Source organism: Heterodontus francisci, chromosome 39, assembly GCF_036365525.1.
Source record: "Heterodontus francisci isolate sHetFra1 chromosome 39, sHetFra1.hap1, whole genome shotgun sequence".
Taxonomy (NCBI): Eukaryota; Metazoa; Chordata; class Chondrichthyes; order Heterodontiformes; family Heterodontidae; genus Heterodontus; species Heterodontus francisci.
Genome location: NC_090409.1, coordinates 28,180,377 through 28,208,060, shown reverse-complemented (window position 1 = coordinate 28,208,060; position 27,684 = coordinate 28,180,377). Strand labels below are relative to the sequence as shown.

General features: G+C 47.3%; 1 protein-coding gene across 1 annotated transcript in view; it reads left to right on the top strand.

Annotated features, from left to right (window-relative positions):
* The first annotated feature begins 3,334 nt into the window (after nucleotides 1–3,334).
* si:dkey-250k15.4 (uncharacterized) overlaps nucleotides 3,335–27,684 on the top strand; it is a 139,600-nt gene continuing 115,250 nt past the window's right edge. The window contains exons 1-2 of the mRNA XM_068018708.1: nucleotides 3,335–3,572; nucleotides 6,605–7,555. Of these exons, the coding sequence (XP_067874809.1) occupies nucleotides 3,335–3,572; nucleotides 6,605–7,555 (1,189 nt within the window). The remainder of the gene's footprint in view (nucleotides 3,573–6,604; nucleotides 7,556–27,684) is intronic.

The window sequence follows — 27,684 nt, the reverse complement described above, 5'->3', positions numbered from 1 at the left end:
CTCTCTCTATTCCCCCCTCTCTCTATTCCCCCCTCTCTCTATTCCCCCCTCTCTCTATTCCCCCTCTCTCTATTCCACCCTCTCTCTATTCCACCCTCTCTCTATTCCACCCTCTCTCTATTCCCCCCTCTCTCTATTCCCCCCCTCTCTATTCCCCCCCTCTCTATATTCCCCCCTCTCTCTATTCCCCCCTCTCTCTATTCCCCCCTCTCTCTATTCCCCCCTCTCTCTATTCCCCCCTCTCTCTATTCCCCCCTCTCTCTATTCCCCCCTCTCTCTCTCTACCCCTCTCTCTCTCTCTACCCCCTCTCTCTCTCTCTACCCCCTCTCTCTCTCTCTACCCCCTCTCTCTCTCTCTACCCCCTCTCTCTCTCTCTACCCCCTCTCTCTCTCTCTACCCCCTCTCTCTCTCTCTACCCCCTCTCTCTCTCTCTACCCCCTCTCTCTCTCTCTACCCCCTCTCTCTCTCTCTACCCCCTCTCTCTCTCTCTACCCCCTCTCTCTCTCTCTACCCCCTCTCTCTCTCTCTACCCCCTCTCTCTCTCTCTACCCCCTCTCTCTCTCTCTACCCCCTCTCTCTCTCTCTACCCCCTCTCTCTCTCTCTACCCCCTCTCTCTCTCTCTACCCCCTCTCTCTCTCTCTACCCCCTCTCTCTCTCTCTACCCCCTCTCTCTCTCTCTACCCCCCTCTCTCTCTCTCTACCCCCTCTCTCTCTCTCTACCCCCTCTCTCTCTCTCTACCCCCTCTCTCTCTCTCTACCCCCTCTCTCTCTCTCTACCCCCTCTCTCTCTCTCTACCCCCTCACTCTTCCTCCCTCTCTCTCTTTCCCCCTCCTCTCTCTTCCCCCTTCTCTCTCTCTCTCTCTCTTTCCCCTTCTCTCTCTCTTTCTTCCCCCCTCTCCCTTCCTGTCTCGCTCTCTCTTCCCCCCCTCTTGCTCTCTTTCTCCCCCTCTCTCTTCCCCCTTCTCTCTCTCTCCCCCCCTTCTATCTCTCTCTTCCCGTCTCTCTCTCTCTCTTCCCTCCCCCTTCTCCCCCTCTCTTCCCCCTTCTCTCTTTCTTTCTCCCCCTCTCTCTTTTTCTCCCCCTCTCTCTCTTCCCCCCTTCTCTCTCTCTTTTTCCCCCCTCTCTCTCTTCCCCCCACTTTCTCTTCCCCCCCCTCACTCCCTCTCCCTCTCCACTATCCCCAGTAATGTGATCATCCCCATTTTGCTTCACAGCTCGAACCAAATGGATTCTGTCTTTAACCCCTCAAGGACATCCTCTCTTTCAAACACTACAATGTCTTCCCTAATCAGCCACCCACCTCCCTTTTTTCCTTCCCTATCTTTTCTGAACACTTTGTATCTGTGAATATTAAGTGCCAGTCCTCACCATTTTTAAGCCACATTTCCATTTTTGCCATCATATTCTCACATGGCTATTTGTGCTTGTAGCTCACCAACCTTATTCACTGCACTTTGTGCATTTCCATACATACATTGTAAACCATCTTTGTATTCTTCTTAGTCTGCTCCCATCTAATATACTACTTTCTTCCTTAGTTAGGCCACACTTAGAATATTGCGTGCAATTCTGGTCGCCACACTACCAGAAGGACGTGGAGGCTTTGGAGAGGGTACAGAAGAGGTTGACCAGGATGTTGCCTGGTCTGGAGGGCATTAGCTATGAGGAGAGGTTGGATAAACTCGGATTGTTTTCACTGGAACGACGGAGGTGGAGGGGCGACATGATAGAGGTTTACAAAGTTATGAGCGGCATGGACAGAGTGGATAGTCAGAAGCTTTTTCCCAGGGTGGAAGAGTCAGTTACTAGAGGACATAGGTTTAAGATGAGAGGGGCAAAGTTTAGAGGGGATGTGCGAGGCAAGTTCTTTACACAGAGGGTGGTGAGTGCCTGGAACTTGCTGCCGGTGGAGGTGGTGGAAGCAGAAGCAGGTACGATAGCGACGTTTAAGAGGCATCTTGACAAATACATGAATAGGATGGGAATAGAGGGACACGGTCCCCGGAAGTGCAGAAGGTTTTAGTTTAGGCAGGCATCAAGATCGCCACAGGCTTGGAGGGCTGAAAGGCCTGTTCCTGTGCTGTACTGTTCTTTGTTCTGTTCCTTTGTTTTCTAGTATTATCTAACACTCTCACTCTTTTGTGCAACTCATTCATGTTTTCTGCTTCTATATGCTGATGCCCATTCCCTGCCAATTTAGTTTAAACCCTCCCCAACCACACTGCTGAACCATCCTAGAATCATAGAAAATGTAAGGCACAGAAAGAGGCCACTTGGCCCATCGTGTCTTTGCCGGCCGAAAAATGATCCACCTATTCTCATCCTGCCTTTCAGCATTTGGTCCATAGCACTTGAGGTGCATTTCCAGACTCTTTTTGAATGAGTTGAGGGTTTCTGCCTCAACTACCCTTTCAGGCAGTGAGTTCCAGACCATCACCACCCTCTGGGTGAAAAAGTTTTTCCTCATCTTCCCTCTAATTTTTCTACCAATCACTTTAAGCCTATGTCCCCTTGTCACTGACCTCTCTGTGAAGGTGAATAGACCCTTCACTTCCAGGCCCCTCAGAATTTTGTACATTTCAATCAGATCTCCCCTCAGTCTTAGCTGTTCCAAGGAGAACAACCCCAGCCTATCCAATCTTGCATTTTTCCAGTCCTGGCAACATGCTCGTAAATCTCCTGCCAGGACATTTGTCCCAGTCGTGTTGAGGTGCAACCCGTCCCTTTTGAATAGGTGCCTCCTGCCCCAGAATTGGTATGAAGATGGGGAAGAAGAGACAGAGAGATGGTGATAGGAATAGATAAAGAAGGATAGGGCATAGGAAGATTGAGGGATAGGAGGATAATGGGATAGCAAGATGGAAGAATAGAAAGGGTTAGAGGAGTAGGGATATAGAGGAATGGAAGGGGACGAGAGAGAGAGGTAGATGGGGAAAGAGGAATCAAGAGAGAGGGATCGGGGATGGCAGTATAGGAAGTTAGAAGGAGTAAGGGCGGATGGAAAGAGATAGGGGATAGAGGGAGAGATAGATAGGTGGGTAGAGGTAGGGGAATATAGAGAGATAGGAAGAATAGGATACAGAGATAGGGACTGGATGGAGAGACAGAAGGTGTGATAGGGATAGAGAGGGAAGGAAAGAGTGATAGAAAGTGAAATACACTTGAAATTGGGGATAGAGGGATAGGGGATAAAGATGTAGAGGGCAGGGAGAAGGATAGAGAGATATGGAGATAGATACAAGGTTGGAGAGAGAGGAGAGTATTGAAGATAGGGAGGTCGAAATTGTTTGAAAGAGGGCTTGAATAGAGGGGTGGATTGGGTGATCTAGAGATGGGGGAGGGGGAGAGTCACACTGTCAATGCTGTCCTATTCTGTGAGATCCTTACAGTTGCTAATAGCTGCTCTCATCCTATGATGCCCTGTTTATTGGCCAGGACCTTAGCTGGTGAAGAGCGAGCTGTACTGATTTTTGCTGATATTGTTTTGGAGCAGTTGCGTGACCCTCAAAAAGCAGTAACTGACGGGAGAGCACTGCAGCCTCCCCAGGAGCACGGTAAAGTCATTGACGGTAAAAACAGGGCTGGGAGACCCCAAGTAAGCTGTGAATGCAGGTTCCATCGCTCACCCCGTCACCGGATTCTGAGGACACCTGTAATGTTCAGTTGTATTGAACTGTGACCCCTCCCAAGAAAGTTCACATCTTTAAAATGATATTTCCAGTTGTCTGCCCTTACAAATCAGTTCATTTCCCCTGCTACATGTGAAATGAAACAGTTCCAAACATTTGACTGGTATTGCAGGTCAGCAGCTGTACCATTCATTGCTTGCACTGAAATAGAAAGAGTAAACAGACCAACGTTTATATCATGGCCTTCATAAGTTCAGGACATCCCAAAGTGCTTCGCAGCTACTGAATTACTTTTGAAGGGCTGTCGCTGTTACGTGGGCAAACACAGCAGGAGCTTTTGCACAGAGAAAGGACCTGGAAACTGCAAGTAAAATGAAAGAGCAGTTAATCTGCTTTAGGTGATGTTGGTCGAGGGAGGAATTTTGGCTGGGATACTGGGAAGATTGTCCCTACTCTGCCTTGAATGGCAACACAGAGTCTTTTATATCCACCTGAACAGGCCGACGGGGCCTCATTCCAAACGTGCTGCAGCGGGAGTGTCGGCCTAGATACTGGGTTCGGGTCAAGGTGAGATTGCTCCCATTCAGCCAGGTGCTAAACAGATATAAAAACAAGAAATGCTGGAACCACTCAGCAGGTCAGGCAGCATCAGTGAAAAGAGAAGCAGAGTTAACGTTTCGGGTCAGTGACCCTTCTTCGGAACACTATACAGATATATGTTGTTGTAAATGACTCATGCTATAACATGCCTGCTGTTGTTAATACGACATACCTTCTCCTTAACTCCAAGCAACTCGGGTGTTTTAAAGAACAATGAACGAGCCACAGAAAAGGCAAAGCATTCAGGAATCCGCACCCCTCTGGCTACGATGCTAACTTTTCAAACCATTAATGCAATTTCTCACCTGCCCATCAGCAGGCAGCATTCCCTTTGCACCATTCTTTCTCAGTGACACTCTGGTGTTGTTCCTCAACGCAACTCAAAGTCAACGTCGCGGGAGCTCGCCTTATTTGAATTCGACAGACTTGAGAATTCCGGACTGCTCTCCAGTCGGAGTTCCGAGTCTGTGAGGAAAACAGTACCTGTTTCGGTATTAAGCTCTTTCCGATGTATGTTAAAGACTTGGATTTAGTGGGGGATCGAGTTTCGGAGCCACGAGGTCATGCTGCAGCTGTACAAAACTCTGGTGCGGCCGCACCTGGAGTATTGCGTGCAGTTCTGGTCACCGCATTATAGGAAGGATGTGGAAGCTTTGGAAAGGGTGCAGAGGAGATTTACTAGGATGTTGCCTGGTATGGAGGGAAGATCTTACGAGGAAAGGCTGAGGGACTTGAGGTTGTTTTCGTTAGAGAGAAGGAGGAGGAGAGGTGACTTAATAGAGACATATAAGATAATCAGAGGGTTAGATAGGGTGGATAGTGAGAGTCTTTTTCCTCGGATGGTGATGGCAAACACGAGGGGCAATAGCTTTAAGTTGAGGGGTGATAGATATAGGACAGATGTCAGAGGTAGTTTCTTTACTCAGAGAGTAGTAGGGGCGTGGAATTCCCTGCCTGCAACAGTAGTAGACTCGCCAACTTTAAGGGCATTTAAGTGGTCATTGGATAGACATATGGATGAAAATGGAATAGTTTAGGTCAGATGGTTTCACACGTCGGCGCAACATCGAGGGCCGAAGGGCCTGTACTGCACTGTAATGTTATATGTTCTATTTGGGTATAATTTCATAATTTGCAGATGTCACAAAACTTGGAAATGTAGTAAACAGCGTGGAGACTTCAGGAGGACATCGACTGTGGAAATGGGGCAGACACATGCCAGATGAAACTTAACGCAGGGAAGCGTGAAGTGAGACATTTTGGTTGGGATGTAGTGCGTTCTGCAGTGCAGTGCTGGCAGAGTGCTGCACAGTTGGGCGGTGCTGTCTTCCAAATGAGATGTTAAACCAAGGCCCCGTCAGGTGGACATAAACAATCCCATGGCACTATTTCAAAGAAGAGGTGGGGAGTTATCCCTGGTGTCCTGGTCAATATTTATCCGTCAATCAACATCTCAAAAACAGACCATCTGATCATTATCAAAAATTGCTGTTTGTGGGAGCTTGCTGTGTGCAAATTGACTGCCACGTTTCCAACATTACAACAATGATTGCACTTTGGAAGTACTCCACTGACTGTGAAACACGCTGGGGATGTCCTGAGGTTGTGAAAGACGCTGTATAAATGTAATTTTTTTTTAGCAAGAATGAGGAGAGCTGGTATAAACTAAATGGAAACATTTTAAAGGGAATGCAGGAGAGGAGAAACATGGGGTTGTACGATCTTTGAAGATGGCAGGACAAGTTGAGAAAGCTGCTGAAAAAGCATATGGGCTCCTTGGCTTTATTAATAGAAGAATAGAGTACAAAAGCAAGGAAGCAATGCTAACTCTTTATAAAACACTGGTTAGGCCTCAGTTGGAGTATTGTGTTCAATTCTGGGCACCACATTCTAGGGAGGATGTCAAGGTTAGTGAGGGTGCAGAAGAGATTTACTGAGATAGTACCAAGGGTGAGGGACTTCAGTTATGTGGGGAGGCTGGAAAAGCTGGGATTGTTCTCCTTAAAGCAGAGAAGGTTAAAAGGAGACTTGATACAAGTGTTCAAAAAATCCCATTTACTCTGTTTCCAGTGGCAGGAGGGTCGGTATGCAGAGTAGACAGAATTAAGGGGACTTGGGAGCGATTTCTTTTACACAGTGAGTGGTTTTGACTTGGAACGCAATGGCTGAAAGGCAGGTGGAAGCAGATTCAGTAGTGACTTGCAAAGGGGAATGCGTCAAGGGGAAAAGAAAATTGCAGGACTGTGGGGGAAGTGCAGGGGAGTGGGATGAAGTGGATAGCTGTACCAAAGAGGCAGCACAGACATGATGAGCTCAGTGGCCTGCTGTGTTGTATCATTCTATGATTCTTACTGTCATATTCAACATTTCAGGTAATGGGACAGTGATCACCATGAGCTACCAGAGCAAACAAAAGGGAGGCAGAAGGGGCATCCTACACTACTTTCAGTCCGTACTGAGGGGACCTCAAGAGAAGTACAGTCCCCTCATTTCAGCCGTGGCCTCCTCATACCCTGCACAGGACGCCTCAGTGACAGTTAAAACACATAACACGGTCCTTAAAGTTAAGCGTAAAAAGACTAGGCGAGAGCTGAACCGTGCTAAATTCGGTCACGTGATGGTTGAAAAGTTGTTCAAATGCAAGCCAGGCCATGTGGTTCAGAAAGTGCGCCAACCAGGTAAATGCCACTGCAAACGTGTTGGAAACTCTTGGCCAGCTGAACGCACAGCTCCCAAACTGTCCCTCAATTCCAATTGGGTCATAACCCAAAACAGACTCACTCACCACCTGGGGATATTCAACAAGGAGGTCAAATCTGTCGATATCGAGAGACTTTTGAAGGAAGATCAAAGCCACCACTGCTGGCAAGGTAACACCAAGGAGCCGACAACTAAACCTGCGGAGGATGCGATGGAGGTGACCCCTTTGCAAGGAAAGGAAGCAGATTCTGTGGCTTTTGTTGCACCGCCCAGCGCCTCAACCCCCAACCCAAAAGAAAATGGGCCACAGCCCGCAGCCGAGAGCGGCTGTGCAGGGCAGCTTCCCACCGCACGGGGTCCGCCCTCCTGCGACGTGGAGACTGGAGCCCAAGTTTCCAGTGCCACACCACAACAAGCAGCTCTCGTCACTGACCTAGCGCAGAAGCTCATCAAAACCCTCAATACTCACAGTGCATTTCCTGGCCAAAATCTCGTGCAGCAGACGCAACAACAGTTACTGGACATTCTTGTAGAAAGGCACGGAGGGCTGCCAGATAACTTGCGCTCGACACTGCGGGGAAAACAGGACTGCAATATCACTGCCAGCACCATGGATATAACTGGTAAGAGCTCTTTTCAGTTGCCTGGGGGAAGAGGCAAACAGTTAAATGGTGGAGGAATGTTCCCAGTATAATTCTCTTCATGGGTAACTTAGAAGTCTTTTATAAGCATATAAAAAGTAAAAGGATAGATAAAGGAATGGAGAGGCAATTCGGAACTAAAAGGAGGCAGAGGGCATGACTGAGCTACTAAATGCATGTATAGAGTCATTACAGCACAGAAAGAGGCCACTCAGCCAGTCAAGTCCATGCTGGCCCTAGAGTGATCTAGCCAGTCCTATTCCTCAGCTCTATCTCTGACGCCCTGTAAGTTCATTTCTCTCAATTTCATTTTGAAATCATTGATCATCTTCACTACCACCACCCTCATAGGCAGCGGATTCCAGGTCATTACCACTCGCCAGGTAAAAAGGTTCATCCTCACATCCACCCTGCATCTTTTGCCCAAAACCTTAAATCTATGTCTCCTAATCCTTGCACTATCAGCAAATGGGAATAGCTTTTCTTTGTCTACCTTATCTAAAGCTATGATGATCTTGTACACCTTTATCGAATCTCCTCTCAACCTCCTTTGCTCCAAGGAGAACAACCCCAGCTACTCCAACCTCATCTTGTAGCTGAAATCCCTCAGCCCTGGAACCAGTCTGGCAAATCTCCTCTGCACCCTCTCAGGGACCCTCACATCCTTCCTAAAGTGTGGTGACCAGAACTGAACGCAATACTATAGTTGTGGCCAAACCAGAGCTGTATAAAAGTTCAGGATAACTTCCTGCTTTTGGACTCAACACCTGTATTTGTGAAACCCAAGATCCCATATGCTTCTCTAACTGCTGTCACAATAGTCCTGCTGTCTTCAAAGATCTATGCACATGAGCCCCCAGGTCTCACTATCCCTGCACACTGTTTAGAACTTTGCCATGAAGTCTACATTGCCTCTCCCTATCCCTTTTGCCAAAGTGCATCACCTCCCACTTCTCTGTATTAAATTCCATCTGCTAGCCTATCTATGTCCTGTTGCAGTCAATTGGTATCATCCTCACCATCAACCAGATCTCCAAGCTCGGTATCACTTTTTAAAATTCGTCTGTGGGATGTGGGCGTCGCTGGCTAGGCCAGCATTTATTGCCCATCCCTAATCGCCCTTGAGAAGGTGGTGGTGAGCTGCCTTCTTGAACCGCTGCAGTCCATGTGGGGTAGGTACACCCACAGTACTGTTAGAAAGGGAGTTCCAGGATTTTTACCCAGCAACAGTGAAGGAACGTGTTACAGTTCCAAGTCAGGATGGTGTGTGGCTTGGAGGGGAACTTGCAGGTAGTGGTTTTCCCATGCATCTGCTGCCCTTGTCCTTCTATGTGGGAGAGGTCACGGGTTTGGAAGGTGCTGTCGAAGGAACCTTGGTGTGTTGCTGCAGTACATCTTGCAGATGGTACACACTGCTGTCATTGTGCGTTGGTGGTGGAGGGAGTGAATGTTTGTGGATGGGGTGCCAATCAAGCAGGCGGCTTTGTCCTGGATGGTGTTGAGCTTCTTGAGTGTTGTTGGAGCTGCATCACACTCCTGACATGTGCCTTGTAGATGGTGGACAGGCATTGTGGAGACAGGAGGTGAGTTACTCGCTGCAGGATTCCCAGCCTCTGACCTGCTCTTGTAGCCGCAGTATTTATATGGCTGTCCCAGTTCAGTTCCTGGTCAATGGCAACCCCCAGGAGGTTGATAGTGGGGGATTCAACAATGGTAATGCCTTTGAATGTCAAGGGGAGATGGTTAGATTTTCTCTTGTTGGAGATGGTCATTGCCTGGCACTTGTGTGACGCGCATGTTACTTGCCACTTATCAGCCCAAGCCTGAATATTGTCCAGGTCTTGCTGCATTTCTACACGGACTGCTTCAGTATCTGAGGAGATGCAAATGGTGCTGCACATTGTGCAACCATCAGTAAACCACCCCATCTCTGACCTTAAGATTGAAGGAAGGTCATTGATGAAGCAATCGAAGATGGTTGGGCCTAGAACACTATCTGAGGGACTCCTTCAGTGATGTCCTGGAGCTCAGATGATTGACCTCCAACAACCACAACCATCTTCCTTTGTGCTAGGTATGACTCCAACCAGTGGAGAGTTTTCCCCCTGATTCCCATTGACCTCAGTTTTGCTAGGGTTCCTTGATGTCAAGGGCAGTCACTCTCACCTCATCTCTTGAGTTCAGCTCTCTTGAACCAAGGCTATAATGAGGTCAGGAGCTGAGTGGCTCTGGCGGAAGCGAAACTGAGCGTCAGTGAGTAGGTTATTACTGAGCAAGTGCTGCTTGATGGCACTGTTGATGACCCCTTCCATCACTTTGCTGCTGATCAAGAGTAGACTGATAGGGCAATATTTGGCCAGGTTGGATTGATCCTGCTTTTTGTGCATAGGACATTCCTGGGCAATTTTCCACATTGCAGGGGAGATGCCAGTGTTGTAGCTGTACTGGAACAGCTTGGCTAGGGGCGCAGCTAGTTCAGGAGTACAGGTCTTCAGTACTACAGCCGGAACGTTGTCAGGGCCCATAGTCTTTGCAGTATCCAGTGCCTTCAGCCGTTTCTTGATATCAGGCGGAGTGAATTGAATCGGCTGAAGACTGGCATCTGTGAAGCTGGGGACTTCAGGAGGATGTCTGGCTGAAGGTTGTTGCAAATGCTTCAGCCTTGTCTTTTGCACTGATGTGCTGGGCTCCCCATCATTGGGGAGGGGAATATTTGTGGAGCCTCCTCCTCCTGTCTGGAGATTAATTGTCCACCACCATGTACGACTGGATGTGGAAGGACTGCAGAACTTAGATCTGATCCGTTGGTTGTGGGATCTCTTAGCCCTGTCTATTGCATGCTGCTTACGCTGTTTGGCATGCAAGTAGTCCTGTGTTGTATCTTCAACAAGCTGACACCTCATGGGTATGCCTGATGCTGCTCCTGGCATGCCCTCCTGCACTCTTCATACATCATACACCCTTTCTTTGTTTCATCATATTCTCTATCTCCCTTGTCATCCAAGGAGCCCTGGCTTTGGTTCCCTTGCCTTTTGCCGTTGTTGGAGTGTACCTAGCCTGTACCTGAAACATCTACTCCTTAAAGATCACCCATTGCTCCATTCCTGTCATTCTTTGGTTCCATTTTACCCTGGCTAGATCCCTCTCATCCCATTGAAGTTAGCCCACTTCCAATTTAGAAGTTCTACTTTAGATTGTTCCTTGCTCTTCTCCATTATGATACGATGATCACTCTTACTGAAGTGTTCCCCTACATTCACTAGTCCACTTGGCCCACCAGCACTAGATCCAGCATTCTTTATCTGTTTTCACAAAAGAGGAGGAAGTTAATGTCACAAGACTGGGGAGTAGAGATATTGGGTAGGATAAAAATAGAAAGGAGGTGCTAAATAGGTTGGCATCATTCAAGACTTAACAAGTCACCCAGCCAGATGGAATTTATCCTAGGTTGCTGAGGGAAGCGAGGGTGGAGATAGCAGAGGTTCTGACCACAGTCTTTCAATCCTCGGATATGGGTGCAGTACCACACATTGCAAATTGCAAATGCTACAGCTTTGTTCAAAAAGAAAAGAGAGATGAATAAGCCTAGTAACTACAGGTCAATCAGTCCAAGGTAAGTGCTGGCAAAACATCTCGGCACCATTATCAAAGACAAAGTGAATTCTCGATGAGGGAAGCATGGGTTAATAAGGCACAGTCAGCACCAAATTGTTAAAGTCAAATCCTGTCTGATTGATTGAGTTCTTTGATGAAGCAACAGAGAGGGTTGAAGGTGCTGGATATTGTAGATATGGACTTTCAAAAGGCATTTGATGAAGTTCCACATAACATTTGTTCAGAAATAGAAGCACGTGGTATTAAAGGGCTGGTGTGTACATAATTGGCTAAGGGATAGGGATAATATCACCCCTAAGGGCGAGTGATATTAAACTTGACAATACAGTAAATAGTGAGCAGTGTAGTAGCTGACTTCAGGAGGACTTAAACTGGTGAAGTGGTAGATGCAACTTCATGTGGATTAGTTAAGCAAGGAAAAACTGCTCCCATTAACTAATGGTACGAGGACTAGGGGACACAGGTTTTGGGCAAGAGATGCAGGGGGAATATGAGGAAGAACTTTTTGACGCAATGGCTGGCACTGACCTGGAACTCGCTGGCCGCAAGGGTGGAAGAAACAGAGACTATCAGTGACTTCAAAAGGAAGTCGGATGGCCACTTGAAGGAAATGAACTCGCAGGGCTACGGAGATCCAGCGGGGGGCGGGGGGGGGGGGGGTGCGGAGAGGGACTGAGTGGATAGCTCTGTGGAGGGCCGGCATGGACTCGATGGGCCGAATGGCCTCCTCCTGTGCTGCAAATGACTCCATGACTCTACGACTCCAGGTGTGAAGTGATGCAGTTTCATACTCAATGACTGAGCTTTCACAGCTCTCTGGGGTCGAGAATTCCTGAGACTTACAACCCTTTTCGTGAAGAAATTGCTCCTCATCTCAGTTCTATCTGACGGACCGTTATTCGAGAATGTGACCCAATGTTCTGGTTTCTCCACCCAGGAGAAACATTTTCTCAGCATCTATCCTGTAAAGCCCCTTAAGAATTTTATATGTTTCAATGAGATCCCCTCTCATTCTTCTAAACTCGAGGGAATATAGGTCTAGTCTACTCAATCTCTCCTCATAGGACCAGCCCCTCATCCCAGGAAGCAGTCTAGTGAACCTTTGTTGCACTCCCTCAAGGATAAGTATCTCCATTCTTAAGTAAGGTGACCAAAACTACACACAGTACTCCAGGTATGCCCTTCGAATTGTGGTAAGACTTCTTTACCCTTATGCCTTCCTAGTTGCTTGCTGTACCTGCATGTTAACATTCTGCGATTCATGTACAAGGACACTCGGGTTCCTTTGAATACAAACATTTCTCAGTCCCTCACCATTCTTTTTATTCTTCCTACCGTAGTGGATAACTTCACACTTCGTCACGTTATATTCCATCCGTCGTGTTCTCCCCCACTCACCGACCTGTTTATATCCCACTGCAGCCTCTTTGCGTCTTCCTCACCGCTTGCTTTCACACTTAACGTTGGAGGATCAGCAAACTTGGATACGTTACACTCAGTCCCCTCATCTAAGTCATTAATATAGATAGTAACTAGCTGAGGCCCAAGTACTAATCCTCGTGGCACCCCACTAGTTACAGCCTACCAACCTGAAGATGTCCCATTTATTCCTACTCTCTGTTTTCTGTCCATTAACCAATCTTCAATCCATGCTAATAAATTACCCCAATCCCATGAGCTCCAATTTTGTGTACGAACCCATTGTGTGGCACCTTATTAAATGCTTTTTGAAAATCCAAATGTACTACATCCACTGGTTCCCCCTTATCGATCCTACTAGCTACATCCTCAAAAAAACTCCTAAACAGATTTGTCAAACACGATTTCCCTTTCATAACTCCATGTTGACTCTGTTTAATCATATAATCATTCTCTAAGTGCCCTGTTACCATGTCTCTGTTACCATAGATTCTAGCATTTTATCGATTACTAATGTTAGGCTAACTGGCTTAAAGTTTCCTGTTTGCTCCCTTTCTCCTTCCTTAAGTAGCAGGGTTATGATTGCTACCTTCCAATCCTTTGGAACTTTCCTAGAATCTAAGGAATTTGGGAAGATCAAAACCAATTCATCCGTATTTTTGCAGCTACTTCTTTTCAAACCGTAGGACGCAGGTTGTCAGGTCCAGGGAGATTTGTCGTCACTTAGTCCTGTTAATTTCTCAGTACTTTTTCTTTACTCATAATGATTTCTATAAGCTCCTCAATCTCACTAGATCCTTGGTTCCCCATTATTTCTGGAATGTTTTTTGTATCTTCCACTTTGAAGACAGATATAAAGTACTTGTTTAATGTCTGCCATTTCCTTATTCCCCATTATAATTTCGCCTGGCTCTGCCTCTCATGGGCCCACGTTTACTTTCACTAATCTCTTCCTATTAACAGTTTACAATCTGTTTTTATGGCTCGTGCTCATCTACTCTCCTATTGTCTTTTCTCTTTCCTCATCAATTTCTTGGAGCTCCTTTCCTGAATTCTAAAATCCTCCTGATTCTCAGGCTTACTGTGCTGCTTTGGTAGCATTATAAGCCTCTTCCTTTCATCTAGAATAGAATATAAAATCATGGAATGATGACAGCAGAGAAGGAGGCCATTCGGCCCGTCATGTCCGTCCCGGCTCTCTGTACGAGCATCTCAGCCAGGCCCTCTGCTCTGCCTTTTCTCAGTAATCCTGCATATTTTTTCTCTTCAGATAATTGTCCAATCCTCTTTCGAAAGACACAATTGAATCTGCCTCCACCAGACTCTCGGCCAGTGCATTCCAGATCCTAACCACTCGCCGGGTAAAAACGTTTTCCCTCATGTCGCTGTTGTTTCTTTTGCCAACTGCCTTGAATCGGTGTCCTCTGATTCTCGATCTTTCAGCCAATGGGAGCAGTTCCTCCATATCTACTCTGTCCTTAGGATTTTGAACACATTGATCAAATCTTCTCTTAATCTTCTCTCGTCCAAGATCCTCATCCCTGGAACCAGTCAGCTGAATCGTTTCTGCACCCTCTCTAATGCCTTCACATCCTTCTTAAAGATGGTATCCAGAACTGGACACAAACCTCCAGTTGAGGCTGAACCAGTGTTTTTATGCAGGTTTGTTCCAACTTCCTCATTTTTGCACTCTATTTATAAAAGCCAGGATCCCATATGCTTTATTAACCACTTTCTCAACCTGCCCTGCCTCCTTCAATGATTTGTGCACATATACCCCCAGGTCCCTCTGCTCCTGCGCCCGCTTTAGAATTGTACCCTTGATTTTCTATTGCCAGTCCGCGTGTTTCCTACCAAAATGAATCACTTCACCCTTCTCTGCATTCAATTTCATCTGCCACTTGTCTGCCCATTCCACCAGCCTGTCTGTGTCCTCTTGAAGTTTCTCACTGTCCTCCTCACGGTTCGCAAAATTTCCAAGTTTTGTGTCATCTGCAAATTTTGAAATTGTGCCCTGCGCACCCGCGTCTAGGTCATTCATCTATATCAAGAAATGCGGGGATCCTAGCACTGACCCCTGGGGAACCCCACTCTAGATCTTCCTCCAGTCCAACAAAAAAAGCAACCGTTCACCACTACTCCCTGTTACCTGTCGCTCAGCCAATTTCGTATCCATGCTGCTACTGTCCCATTTATCCCATGAAGGTGAACTTTGCTGACAAACCTGTTATGTGGCATTCTACCCAATGCCTTTTGGAAGTGCGTGTACACCACGTCAACCACATTACTCTCATCAACCCTCGCATCAAAAAGCTGAAGTAAGTTAGTTGAAACTGATTTGCCCCAAACAATTCCATGCTGACGTTCCTTAATTAATCCACATTTCTCCAAGTGACTTAATTTTGCCCCGATATTGTCGTTTCTAAAAGCTTTCCCACCACCGAAGTTAACCTGACTGGCCTGTCGTCGCTAGGCTTATCCTTACACCCTTTTTTGAACCAAGGTGTAACGTTTGCAATTCTCCAGTCCTCCAGCACTGCCCCTGTTTCTAAGGACCTCTGAGGTTCTACTTTTAATTTAGATTTGAACTTCTCCAACTCTCTCAGCAGAACATCACTGCTCATTCTACCTATGCCATTGGTTCCGACATGGACCACTACAGCTGGATCCTTCCCCTCGCACTCTAGGTTCGTAGCCAGCTGTGAGGACATGGCTTTAACCCTGACACCGGCTGGGCAGCATAGTCTTCAGCACCCCCGGTTGTGGCTGCCTGGAACAGTATCAGTTCCCCTGACTATACTGTCCCCATACTGAGAAATGATGAAAACTTTATTCCCTAGAGGATTAAGATCTGAAACACACGACCTGAAAGGGAGGTGGAATCAGATTCCGTAGGAACTTACCAAAGGCAATTGGACATGTATTGGAAGAAAACTAATTTGTAGATTTATGGGGAAAAAAGCTGGGGTGTGGGATGAAATTGGACAGTTCTTTCAAAGGGCCAGCACAGGTATGATGGTCCAAATGGCCCGATTCTCTGCTATAAAATGCTATGAACCACATAGTATGGGACTGCAGTCACATATAGGTAAGACCTGATAGGAATGGAAAGTTTCCAATGCTGTCACCCTGTTCCCAGAGTTATCGCCCTGTTCCCAGAGTTATCGCCCTGTTCCCAGAGTTATCGCCCTGTTCCCAGAGTTATCGCCTTGTTCCCAATGCTATCACCCCGTTCCCAATGCTATCACCCCGTTCCCAATGCTATCACCCCGTTCCCAATGCTATCACCCTGTTCCCAGAGTTATCGCCTAGTTCCCAGAGTTATCGCCCGTTCCGAGTTATCGCCCCATTCCCAATGCTGTCACCCTGTTCCCAGAGTTATCGCCCTGTTCCCAATGCTATCGCCCCGTTCCCAGAGTTATCGCCCCGTTCCCAGAGTTATCGCCCCATTCCCAATGTTATCACCCCGTTCCAAATGCTATCGCCCCGTTCCCGGAGTTATCGCCCCGTTCCCGGAGTTATCGCCCCGTTCCCGGAGTTATCGCCACGTTCCCGGAGTTATCGTCCCGTTCCCGGAGTTAGCGCCCCGTTCCCGGAGTTATCGCCCCGTTCCCGGAGTTATCGCCCCGTTCCCAGAGTTATCGCCCCGTTCCCGGAGTTATCGCCCCGTTCCCGGAGTTATCGCCCCGTTCCCGGAGTTATCGCCCCGTTCCCGGAGTTATCGCCCCGTTCCCGGAGTTATCGCCCCGTTCCCGGTGTTATCGCCCCGTTCCCAGAGTTATCGCCCCGTTCCCATAGTTATCACCCCGTTCCCATAGTTATCACCCCGTTCCCATAGTTATCACCCCGTTCCCATAGTTATCACCCCGTTCCCAATGTTATCGCCCCGTTCCCAATGTTATCGCCCCGTTCCCAGAGTTATCGCCCCGTTCCCATTGTTATCACCCCGTTCCCATAGTTATCACCCCGTTCCCATAGTTATCACCCCGTTCCCATAGTTATCACCCCGTTCCCATAGTTATCACCCCGTTCCCAATGTTATCGCCCCGTTCCCAATGTTATCGCCCCGTTCCCAATGTTATCACCCTGTTCCCAATGTTATCACCCTGTTCCCAATGTTATCACCCTGTTCCCAGAGTTATCGCCCCGTTCCCATTGTTATCACCCCATTCCCATAGTTATCACCCCGTTCCCATAGTTATCACCCCGTTCCCAGAGTTATCGCCCCGTTCCCATAGTTATCACCCCATTCCCATAGTTATCACCCCGTTCCCATAGTTATCACCCCGTTCCCAATGTTATCACCCCGTTCCCAATGTTATCACCCCGTTCCCATAGTTATCGCCCTGTTCCCAATGTTATCACCCCGTTCCCAATGTTATCACCCCGTTCCCATAGTTATCACCCCGTTCCCATAGTTATCACCCCGTTCCCATAGTTATCACCCCGTTCCCATAGTTATCACCCCGTTCCCAATGTTATCACCCCGTTCCCAATGTTATCACCCCGTTCCCATAGTTATCACCCCGTTCCCAATGTTATCGCCCTGTTCCCATAGTTATCACCCTGTTCCCAATGTTATCACCCTGTTCCCATAGTTATCACCCTGTTCCCAATGTTATCAGCCTGTTCCCAATGTTATCACCCTGTTCCCAATGTTATCACCCTGTTCCCATAGTTATCACCCTGTTCCCAATGTTATCGCCCTGTTCCCATAGTTATCACCCTGTTCCCAATGTTATCAGCCTGTTCCCAATGTTATCACCCTGTTCCCAATGTTATCACCCTGTTCCCAATGTTATCGCCCTGTTCCCAGTGTTATCGCCCTGTTCCCAATGTTATCGCCCTGTTCCCAATGTTATCAACCTGTTCCCAATGTTATCACCCTGTTCCCATAGTTATCACCCTGTTCCCAATGTTATCACCCTGTTCCCAATGTTATCACCCTGTTCCCAATGTTATCACCCTGTTCTCAATGCTATCACCCTGTTCCCACTGTTATTACCCTGTTCCCACAGTTATCACCCTGTTCCCAATGTGATCACCCTGTTCCCAATGTTATCACCCTGTTCCCAATGCTATCACCCTGTTCCCAATGTTATCACCCTGTTCCCAATGTTATCACCCTGTTCCCAATGTTATTACCCTGTTCCCACTGTTATTACCCTGTTCCCACTGTTATTACCCTGTTCCCACAGTTATCACCCTGTTCCCAATGTGATCACCCTGTTCCCAATGTTATCACCCTGTTCCCAATGCTATCACCCTGTTCCCAATGTTATCACCCTGTTCCCAATGTTATCACCCTGTTCCCAATGTTATTACCCTGTTCCCACTGTTATTACCCTGTTCCCACTGTTATTACCCTGTTCCCACAGTTATCACCCTGTTCCCAATGTTATCACCCTGTTCCCAATGCTATCACCCTGTTCCCAATGCTATCACCCTGTTCCCAATGTTATCACCCTGTTCCCAATGTTATCACCCTGTTCCCATAGTTATCACCCTGTTCCCAATGTTATCACCCTGTTCCCAATGCTATCACCCTGGTCCCAATGCTATCACCCTGGTCCCAATGCTATCACCCTGTTCCCAATGCTATCACCCTGTTCCCAATGCTATCACCCTGTTCCCAATGCTATCGCCCTGGTCCCAATGTTATCGCCCTGTTCCCAATGCTATCACCCTGTTCCCAATGCTATCACCCTGTTCCCAATGCTATCGCCCTGGTCCCAATGTTATCGCCCTGTTCCCAATGCTATCACCCTGTTCCCACAGTTATCACCCTGTTCCCAATGCTATCACCCTGTTCCCACAGTTATCGCCCTGTTCCCAATGCTATCGCCCTGTTCCCAATGCTATCGCCCTGTTCCCAATGCTATCGCCCTGTTCCCACAGTTATCGCCCTGTTCCCACAGTTATCGCCCTGTTCCCAATGCTATCACCCTGTTCCCAATGCTATCGCCCTGTTCCCACAGTTATCGCCCTGTTCCCAATGCTATCACCCTGTTCCCACAGTTATCGCCCCGTTCCCAATGTTATCGCCCCGTTCCCATTGTTATCGCCCCGTTTCCAATGTTATCGCCCCGTTCCCATTGTTATCGCCCCGTTCCCATTGTTATCGGCCCGTTCCCATTGTTATCGCCCCGTTCCCATTGTTATCGCCCCGTTCCCATTGTTATCGCCCCGTTCCCATTGTTATCGCCCCGTTCCCATTGTTATCGCCCCGTTCCCAGTGTTATCTCCCCGTTCCCAGTGTTATCTTCATGTTCCCAGAGAGGGTGGGCTGTTGGGGTGGCAGAATTGATGAAAGGGACTGTTCCTGCACTAGAAATGGATGATCTGCCTTTGGGTTCTCAGACACATTCTATTTGCTTGGAGTTGAGGAAAGGCAGGGGAGCTGTTCGGCTTCTGGATGGATACTGTAGCCCACCAAATAGTGTGAAAGAGATGGAGGAACAAATCTGCAAGCGAACTTCAGAAAGATGCAAGAACACTGCAGTAGTGATAATGCGGGACTTAGAATCATAGAATCTTACAGCTTCAAAGGCGAGCACCCCAACCTTACCCCAATAACCCTTCAAATTAATCCTCTTCAAATACATGGCATTTGAAATTCCTTATGGAATGGCTGAATTGGCAGCACTCTCGCCTCTGAGTGTGAAGGTTCTGGGTTCACATTCCGCTCCAGGGCTTGAACATGAAAATCAAGCTGACACTCCAGTGCAGTACTGAGGGAGCGCTGCACTGTTGAAGGCGCTGTCTTTTGGATGCGATGCTAAATTGAGGCCCCATCTGCCTGCTCGGGTGGATGTAAAAGATCCCATGGAACTATTTTGAAGCAGAGCAGGGGAGTTCTGCCCGCTGTCCTGGACAATATTTATCCCTCAAGCAACATCACAAGAACAGGCTATTGTTACGACCGAGGTGGGAGGAGTGCACTGTTCATTCTAGTCCCACTTCTCCACAGGTCACATATATTTTAAATTTTCCCGCTTCCTGATATGGTCAATCATATAGTCTATTTTACCCAGAATAGAACATACTAACCAGTTCTGAAGAAGGGTCACTGACCTGAAATGTTACCTCTGCTTCTCTCTCCACAGATACTGCCAGACCTGCTGAGTATTTCCTGCATTTCTTGTTTGTGTTTCATACTAACCAGGTTTCTTGAATGAACAACAAAATTAACTGTTTATTATAGAACAAGTCTTAACTAGTAATGAGATAAAGCATAAACACACAGATGAAAATTTTGAAGCCCCAACATTAAATTTTAAAGTTCCCCTTTTTACCTAGCCCCTCACACTCTCTCTCTCACTCACACACACACACACACACACATATAGACCGGTTAACCGAAAAAAAGTTTTTTTCCCTTTAAATTCAGAGCTCTGTTACAGACAAAAATCTTGGGCTGATTACTTGCTAGCTTTTGAAGAAAAACGGCATATGAGATATGTTGTTCCAAAACTGGCATACAGTCTAACTTCCGAGTAGACGTAGACCCGTCACTGAGATCTTCTAGAACAGTTCTTTTCGGGTGACGTTGAAAAGTAATTTGGCAGGCTTCCTTCAAAGACAGGAAAGGAGATGAATTAACATGGCGGACTTCTCAGGGTCTTTAGAGTTTTGCTGGAAAACAAAGCTGGGATGTGGTCTTCTCTCCTTCCTTCACTTCTTTAACAGCAGGCTAACGTTTTCAACTGCTCGCTCCAGAAGGTAAAACACACACACACCGACACACAACCAAAAGGCTTGTGAGTTTTCTGTCCACCCCAGGTGCGCTCTGCTGTCCAATCAAGGGACGCTTGTCACCTCTCTACCCCTATTACCAGGGTTTCTGTTCTATCTTTAACTTGAGTCATGTGACAATCAGTAACTTTGTTGCCAATCCAGTTCCTTCAGTGCCACCTCGATGGCTCTCTTTTTAAAAGAAAAACTGATCCAACCTTTATTTAGTTTAACTGTAAATTCTTAAAAAAAATATTTTAACAAAAAAACAGAATCGCTTTCATAACACTATCGAAGCATTATATTGCTGTTCGTGGGAGTTTGCTGTGCGCAAATTGGCTGCCCTGTTTCCTACATTACAACAGTGGCTACGTTTTAAACGTATTTCACTGGTGCTTTGAGGCATCCGGTGGTCATGAAAGGCACTATATAAATGCAAAGTCTTTCTTTCTGATTCCACCACCCTTTGAGGTATTGCGTTCCAAATCTTAGCAACCACCTCATTTCCTGTCTAGTTCTTCCCCCAATTATTTTAAATCTATAACCTCTGGTTACCAACCCACTTACCAGAGGAAATAATTTTGAATGCCGCTATTAGGCCTCCTCTTAACCTTCTCTGTCCTAAGAAGAGCAATCCCACTTCTCCAATTTCTCCATATAGCTGAATGCCCTCAACCCTGGTATTATCTGCTTCTGCATCCTGCTTTCTCAGCAACCTAGGATGCATTCCAAATGGACTTCTTAACTTTGAGTAATGCCGACCTATTTAGCACCTCCTTTCGATTTATTATCCTATCCAGTATCTTTACTTCCTCCTCCTCTATTGCAACATTAATGCCATCCTCTTCTTTTGTGAAGACATATGCAAAATACTCATTCAGTACCCCAGTCATGCCCTCTGCATCCACAAGAAGATTTCTTTTTCCTAATCTGCTCCACTGTTCCTTTAACTATTGTCAGGCAAGCCCCCCAACTGCCAAGAATGAGGCACATATTTCGCCACATGAACATTAAAACTTAAAATTGGTGCTGGGAAGAAAAGAGGGCCTATCACAAGGAATTGCCGGGCCCCTCGCCAGAAAGACCTTTTTTGCATGCCAGCAGACAGTGTTGGAACAAGGAACCCAGTCCTTGCTTCCCCCAATACACAGAAGAAGTGGTCAGACCAGTTTAGTCACATGACTAACTGGCTGTTGGTTTTTTGAATTTGAACTTGCCACAGAGAATTTAAACTAAGAAAATTCTTTTCTCCTGGACTGAGAACACCTCTCTTGTCTGCTCCCATCTCTTTCTCATGAAACTGAAGACCCATTGAAGACACATGAACCCCAAGAGAGAAAGGTCTCCTACAGTGAACAAGGTTTAAGAAGATTACTGGGCCCCAACGAAAAGCAAGACTACTTATAAAAGGACTACAGTGAGCTTGAAGCACAGTAAATAAGAAACTCTTCTGATATTACCTCAAACCTCTCTACTTTATTTTTCTTCTGCTGTCTTCTGTTCCAATTTGCATGTGTGTATCGCGTGGGCATGCTGGCGTGGGCGTGCCATATATCCGTGGGCGTTAACCGAATTAGAGTTTAAGTTTTAATAAATTTCACTCTTTAAACCTAAGAAATCCTGTTTGTGCTCATTTCATTCCCTTATAATTGGAAGGCAGTGAATAAGGGTTCACCAAGGAGGAGCTAAAAATGCAGTGGGCTGAATTTTATTTGGGTGCTGCATGGCGGCACCCTTTCAACTCAGCGCAGCCCTCGCATTTAGCGGCCACCGCAGAGTCCCCACGATGCTCATTAGCATCACTGCGCCGAACCTCCCCCCCGATATTACGTGGGGAGAGGCGGGACGTTCGGCACAGTGGGGAACCCTTTGACAGTTGTGCAGCAGTTGCTGGGGCCCTATTTTAAGCGTCCCAGCACCTGCTTCCTGACAGCCGTCAAAGAAATACTTACCTGACTGCTGAAGAGTGGGGCTACTGTCAATCTGGCAGCAAAGCAGAAAGTGCTGTAGAAATTCAGCAGGTCAGGCAGCATCTGTGGAGAGAGAAACAGAGGTAACTTATCCGGGTTCACAGACCTGAAAGTTCACTCTGCTTCTCTCTCTACAGTTGCTGCCTGACCTGCTGAGTGACCTAAACACTTTCCACTTTGCCGCCACATACTTACCCTGCTGTGTCCCAGTGTCCTGTGAAGTTGTGATCCTCTTCTGCCACTCAAGTGTAACATTCCTTCTTGTAGGCGTGCCGCACCTGGGTGAATAATCGTACATTTGCACATTCCAGGACGTGAGACTTCAATAGACCATGAAAGGTATTACAGAGGTTTACAGAGAACATACTGACACAAATGGGAATGCACGAATGTCACAGCAATGTAAATACGTCTTTCACTAAATGTTCCTCACCAACATGTGTGCCTTCTCTTTGTGTGAATGATGTGCCAACATGTAGCGCCAATGTCACATCCCTTTGCACCGTTGGCCCTTCAGGAGAGTCAACGTATGCAATAACATCATTGCCATGCTATCATTATACATGAGCGTCTCCACGGATGCAGTGACATGGACGTTGGCTCAGTCAGCTGCTACCTCTAATGGTTTACACAGGGATGCTGCAGATATGGACTGGTGCACAGCAGGTGAGTGAGGGTGATGTATGGCTTGCAGCGCTCATGGCGGTTCCTGTGGTGCAGAGAGCCTTTGTCTGATAAGCCACTGCTGTACATCCCTAGCTCACTGCTAGCCCTGCGTGCAGATCCTGGGTGCTGTCTGCCTTCCCATGCGTCTTTCATGTTGCAGGTCCTCAGCGTCCTCATAGTCCGAGGTAGAATCCTGTTGCCATCTCTCCTCATCGTGCCATGCCTGTTGTGTGCGTAGTTGTGCACAGCAGCAAAGAAAGGAGCTGGCCTTTTCGGCCCGTAGTACAGGGCATCACTCTATCCATACAGGCATTGGAGGCGCTGTTTCAGCATGCCGATCTCCTGCTCAATGGTGGCTCATGTAGCTCAGTGGCTGGCGTTGTATCTCTCCTCTGCAGCAGTGTTGGAGTCTCTCCACCAAAGGATAGCCCTTATCTCCAAGAAGCCACCCCACCATCTGAGCCAACTCAGTGAACAGCAGTGGCAGCCGGGACTGGCGCAAGACCCAGGTGTCATGGCAGCTGCCTGAGAAGCGGTCACACATTTGCTGCAAGCAGCCGCGGTGTTGACATACCAGCTTCACCTAGATTGAGAGGGCTCCTTTAATGGTGATATCTGCAGGTGGTAGCCTGGCAGTAGGCCTGTTGGCCACATGAGTGCAGTCTATGAGCATTACAACCTAGGTTCTCCGGCAATGCTGCCAGAACCAATAGCCCTCTGGGCCTGGCTGCGAGAGTCCGTCCTGAAGCGGACATCCTCACTGGCAGGGCGTTGGTGACCTCCCTGATGTAGCGGTGCACTGCTGACTGTGTGACCCCCACAAAGGTCTCTGGTTGCCCCCTAAAAGGCTGCAGAGGCATCAGACTTAAGAACTGCTGCCACTATGAGGAACAAAGGCATGGGATGTCCACCGGAGCCCATGGGCTGCAGGTTATCCTCGAGCAGGGCACAGAGCCGTGTCACCACCCTCTCGAGATGCGCAATCTCCTCTGACACTGGTGCTCTGACATCCGATGGCATGTCATGTGGGGCCTGTAGATGCACGGCAGCCGTAATGGCGGGCTCCCCTTGGGCGCTGCTGCTCACGACCGGAGGCCTCTACGTGGATCGCATCTGTCTGCTGATATTGCCTCTGGTAGCTGCTGAACCAGAAGATGCATTAGTTGTAATTTTCCACAATTCCCTAGATTCTGGTAAGGTCCCATGAGGTTGGAAAATAACAAATGTAACTCCTCTATTCAAGAAAGGAGGGAGACAGAAAGCAGGAAACTACAGGGCGGTTAGCCTAACTTCTGCAATAGGGAAAATGTTAGAATCTATTATGAAGGAGATTATAGCAGGGCACTTAGAAACTCTTAATACGGTCAGGCAGAGTCAGCATGATTTTGTGAAAGGGAAGTCGTGTTTGACTAATTTATTAGAGTTCTTTGAGCAAGTAAGGAGCAAGGCAGATAAAGGGGAACCTGTAGATGTGGTGTACTTGGATTTCAAAAAGGCATTTGATAAGATACCACATCAAAGTTTACTACACAAAATAAGAGCTCATGGTGTAGGGGGTGACATATTAGCTTGGATAGAGGATTGGTTAGTTAACAAGAAGCAGAGAGTAGGGATAAATCGGCCATTCTTGAGTTGACAAGCTGTAACTAGTCGAGTGCCACAGGGATCAGTGCTGGGGCCTCAACTATTTACAATCTCTATCAATGACTTGGATGAAGGGACCGAATGTATGGTTGCTAAATTTGCTGATGACACAAAGGTAGGGAGGAGAGTAAGTTGTGAAGTGGGCATGAAGAGTCTGCAAAGGGATACAGATAGGTTAAGTGAGTGGGCACAAATTTGACAGGTGGATTATAATGTGGGATAACGTGAACTTGTCCACTTTGGCAGGAAGAATCAAAAAAGCTGTATATTATTTAAATGGAGAGAGTTTGGAGAACTCTGCAGTGCAGAGGGATCTGGGTGTTCTGGTACATGATACACAAGAAGTTAGTCTGCAGGTACAGCAAGTGATTAGGAAGGGAAATGGAATGTTGTTGTTTATTGCAGGGGAATGGAATATAAAAGTAGGAAGTTATGCTACAGTTGTACAGAGTGTTGATGAGACCACACCTGTATACAGGTTTGGTCTCCTTACTTAAGTAAGGATATAATTGCATCAGAAGCAGTTCAGAGAAGGTTCACTCGACTGATTCCTGGGATGACGGGTTATCTTACGAGGAAAGGTTGGACAGGTTGGGCCTGTATCCATTGGAGTTCAGAGGAATGAGAGGTGATCTTATTGAAACATATAAGATCCTGAGGGGACTTGACAGGGTAGATGCAGAAAGGATGTTTCCCCTTATGGGAGAGACTAGAACTAGGGAACACAGTTTAAACATTAGGGGTCTCCCATTTAAGACAGAAGTGAGGAGAATTTATTTTTCTCAGAGGGTCGTCAGGCTGTAAAATTCTCTTCCCCGGAGAGCAGTGGAGGCAGGTTCGTTGAGTATTTTAAAGGCCGAGTTCGATAGATTCTTGATTGACAAAGGAGTCAAAGGTTGTAGCAGGTCGACAGGAAAGTAGAGTTGATGCCACAATCACATCAGCCATGATCTTATCAAATGGCGGGTCAAGTTTGAGGGGCCGAATGGCCAACTCCTGCTCTTAATTCATATGCTTGCATGTATGTTCGCTCCCTTTAAAATAGTACCATTTAATTTATATTATCTCTCCTCATTCTTCCTACTAAACTGTATCACTTCATACTTCTCTACATTAAGTTTCTTCTACCATGTGTCTGCCCATTTTATCAGTCTGGTTATGTCCTTCTCATTGTTTACTACATTTTCAAATCTTGTATCATCTGCAAATTTTTAAGTTATGTCCCCTGTATCCGAGCCCAGGTCTTTAATATATATATCAAAAAGAGTAGTGATTTGACCAGTGTACAATTCCCTCTGTCTGAAAGAATTTCTTATCCACAGCTGTTGCACAAGTTTCTAAATTCACTTGAAAAAGCCCTTCAAAACACTCCTACAGGGGATGCAGAGACCAAGTGGGCCCACATCAGAGACGCCATCTGTGACTCAGCAATGACCACCTATGGCAAACGTGTGAAGCAGAATGCAGACTGGTTTCAATCTCACTTTGAAGAGCTGGAGCCTGTCATAGCCGCTAAGCGCATTGCACTGCTGAAGTACAAGAAATCCCCCAGCGAGTTAACATCTGTAGCACTTAAAGCAGCCAGAAGCGCTGCAGATAAACCAGCCAGGCGCTGCGCAAATGACTTCTGGCAACACCTATGCAGTCATATTCAGCTGGCCTCCGACACCGGAAACATCAGAGGAATGTATGATGGCATTAAGAGAGCTTTTGGGCCAACCATCAAGAAGATCGCCCCCCTCAAATCTAAATCAGGGGACATAATCACTGACCAACGCAAGCAAATGAACCGCTGGGTTGAGCACTACCTAGAACTGTACTCCAGGGAGAATGTTGTCACTGAGACCGCCCTCAATGCAGCCCAGTCTCTGCCAGTCATGGATGAGCTGGACGTACATCCAACAAAATCGGAACTCAGTGATGCCATTGATTCTCTAGCCAGTGGAAAAGCCCCCGGGAAGGACGGCATTACCCCTGAAATAATCAAGAGTGCCAAGCATGCTATATTTTGAGCACTCTACGAGCTGCTTTGCCTGTGCTGGGATGAGGGAGCAGTACCCCAGGACATCGCAATGCCAATATCATCACCCTCGATAAGAACAAAGGTGACCGCAGTGACTGCAACAACTACCGTGGAATCTCTCTGCTCAGCATAGTGGGGAAAATCTTCGCTCGAGTCGCTTTAAACGGGCTCCAGAAGCTGACTGAGCATGTCTACCCTGAGGCACAGTGTGGCTTTTGAGCAGAGAGATCCACTATTGACATGCTGTTCTCCCTTCGCCAGCTACAGGAGAAATGCCGCGAACAACAGGTGCCCTTCTACGTTGCTTTCATTGATATCACCAAAGCCTTTGACCTGGTCAGCAGACGTGGTCACTTCAGACTACTAGAAAAGATCGGATGCCCACCAAAGCTACTAAGTATCATCCACTCATTCCATGACAATATGAAAGGCACAATTCAGCAGAGCAGCGCCTCATCAGACCCCTTTCCTATCCTGAGTGAAGTGAAACAGGGCTGTGTTCTCGCACCTACACTGTTTGGGCTCTTCTCCTCACTGCTGCTCTCACATGCATTCAAGTCTTCAGAAGAAGGAATTTTCCTCCACACAAGATCAGGACGCAGGTTGTTCAACCTTACCCGCCTAAGAGCGAAGTCCAAAGTACGGGAAGTCCTCATCAGGGAACTCCTCTTTGCTGATGATGCTGCATTAACATCTCACACTGAACAGTGTCTGCAAAATCTCATCGACAGGATTGCAGCTGCCTGCAATGAATTTGGCCTAACCATCAGCCTCAAGAAAACGAACATCATGAGACAGGACGTCAGAAATGCTCCATCCATCAATATCGGCGACCATGCTCTGGAAGTGGTTCAAGAGTTCACCTACCTAGGCTCAACTATCACCAGTAACCTGTCTCTCGATGTAGGAATCAACAAGCGCATGGGAAAGGCATCCACTGCTATGTCCAGACTGGCCAAGAGAGTGTGGGAAAATGGCGCACTGTCACGGAACACAGAGGTTCGAGTGTATCTAGCCTGTGTCTTCAGTACCTTGCTCTA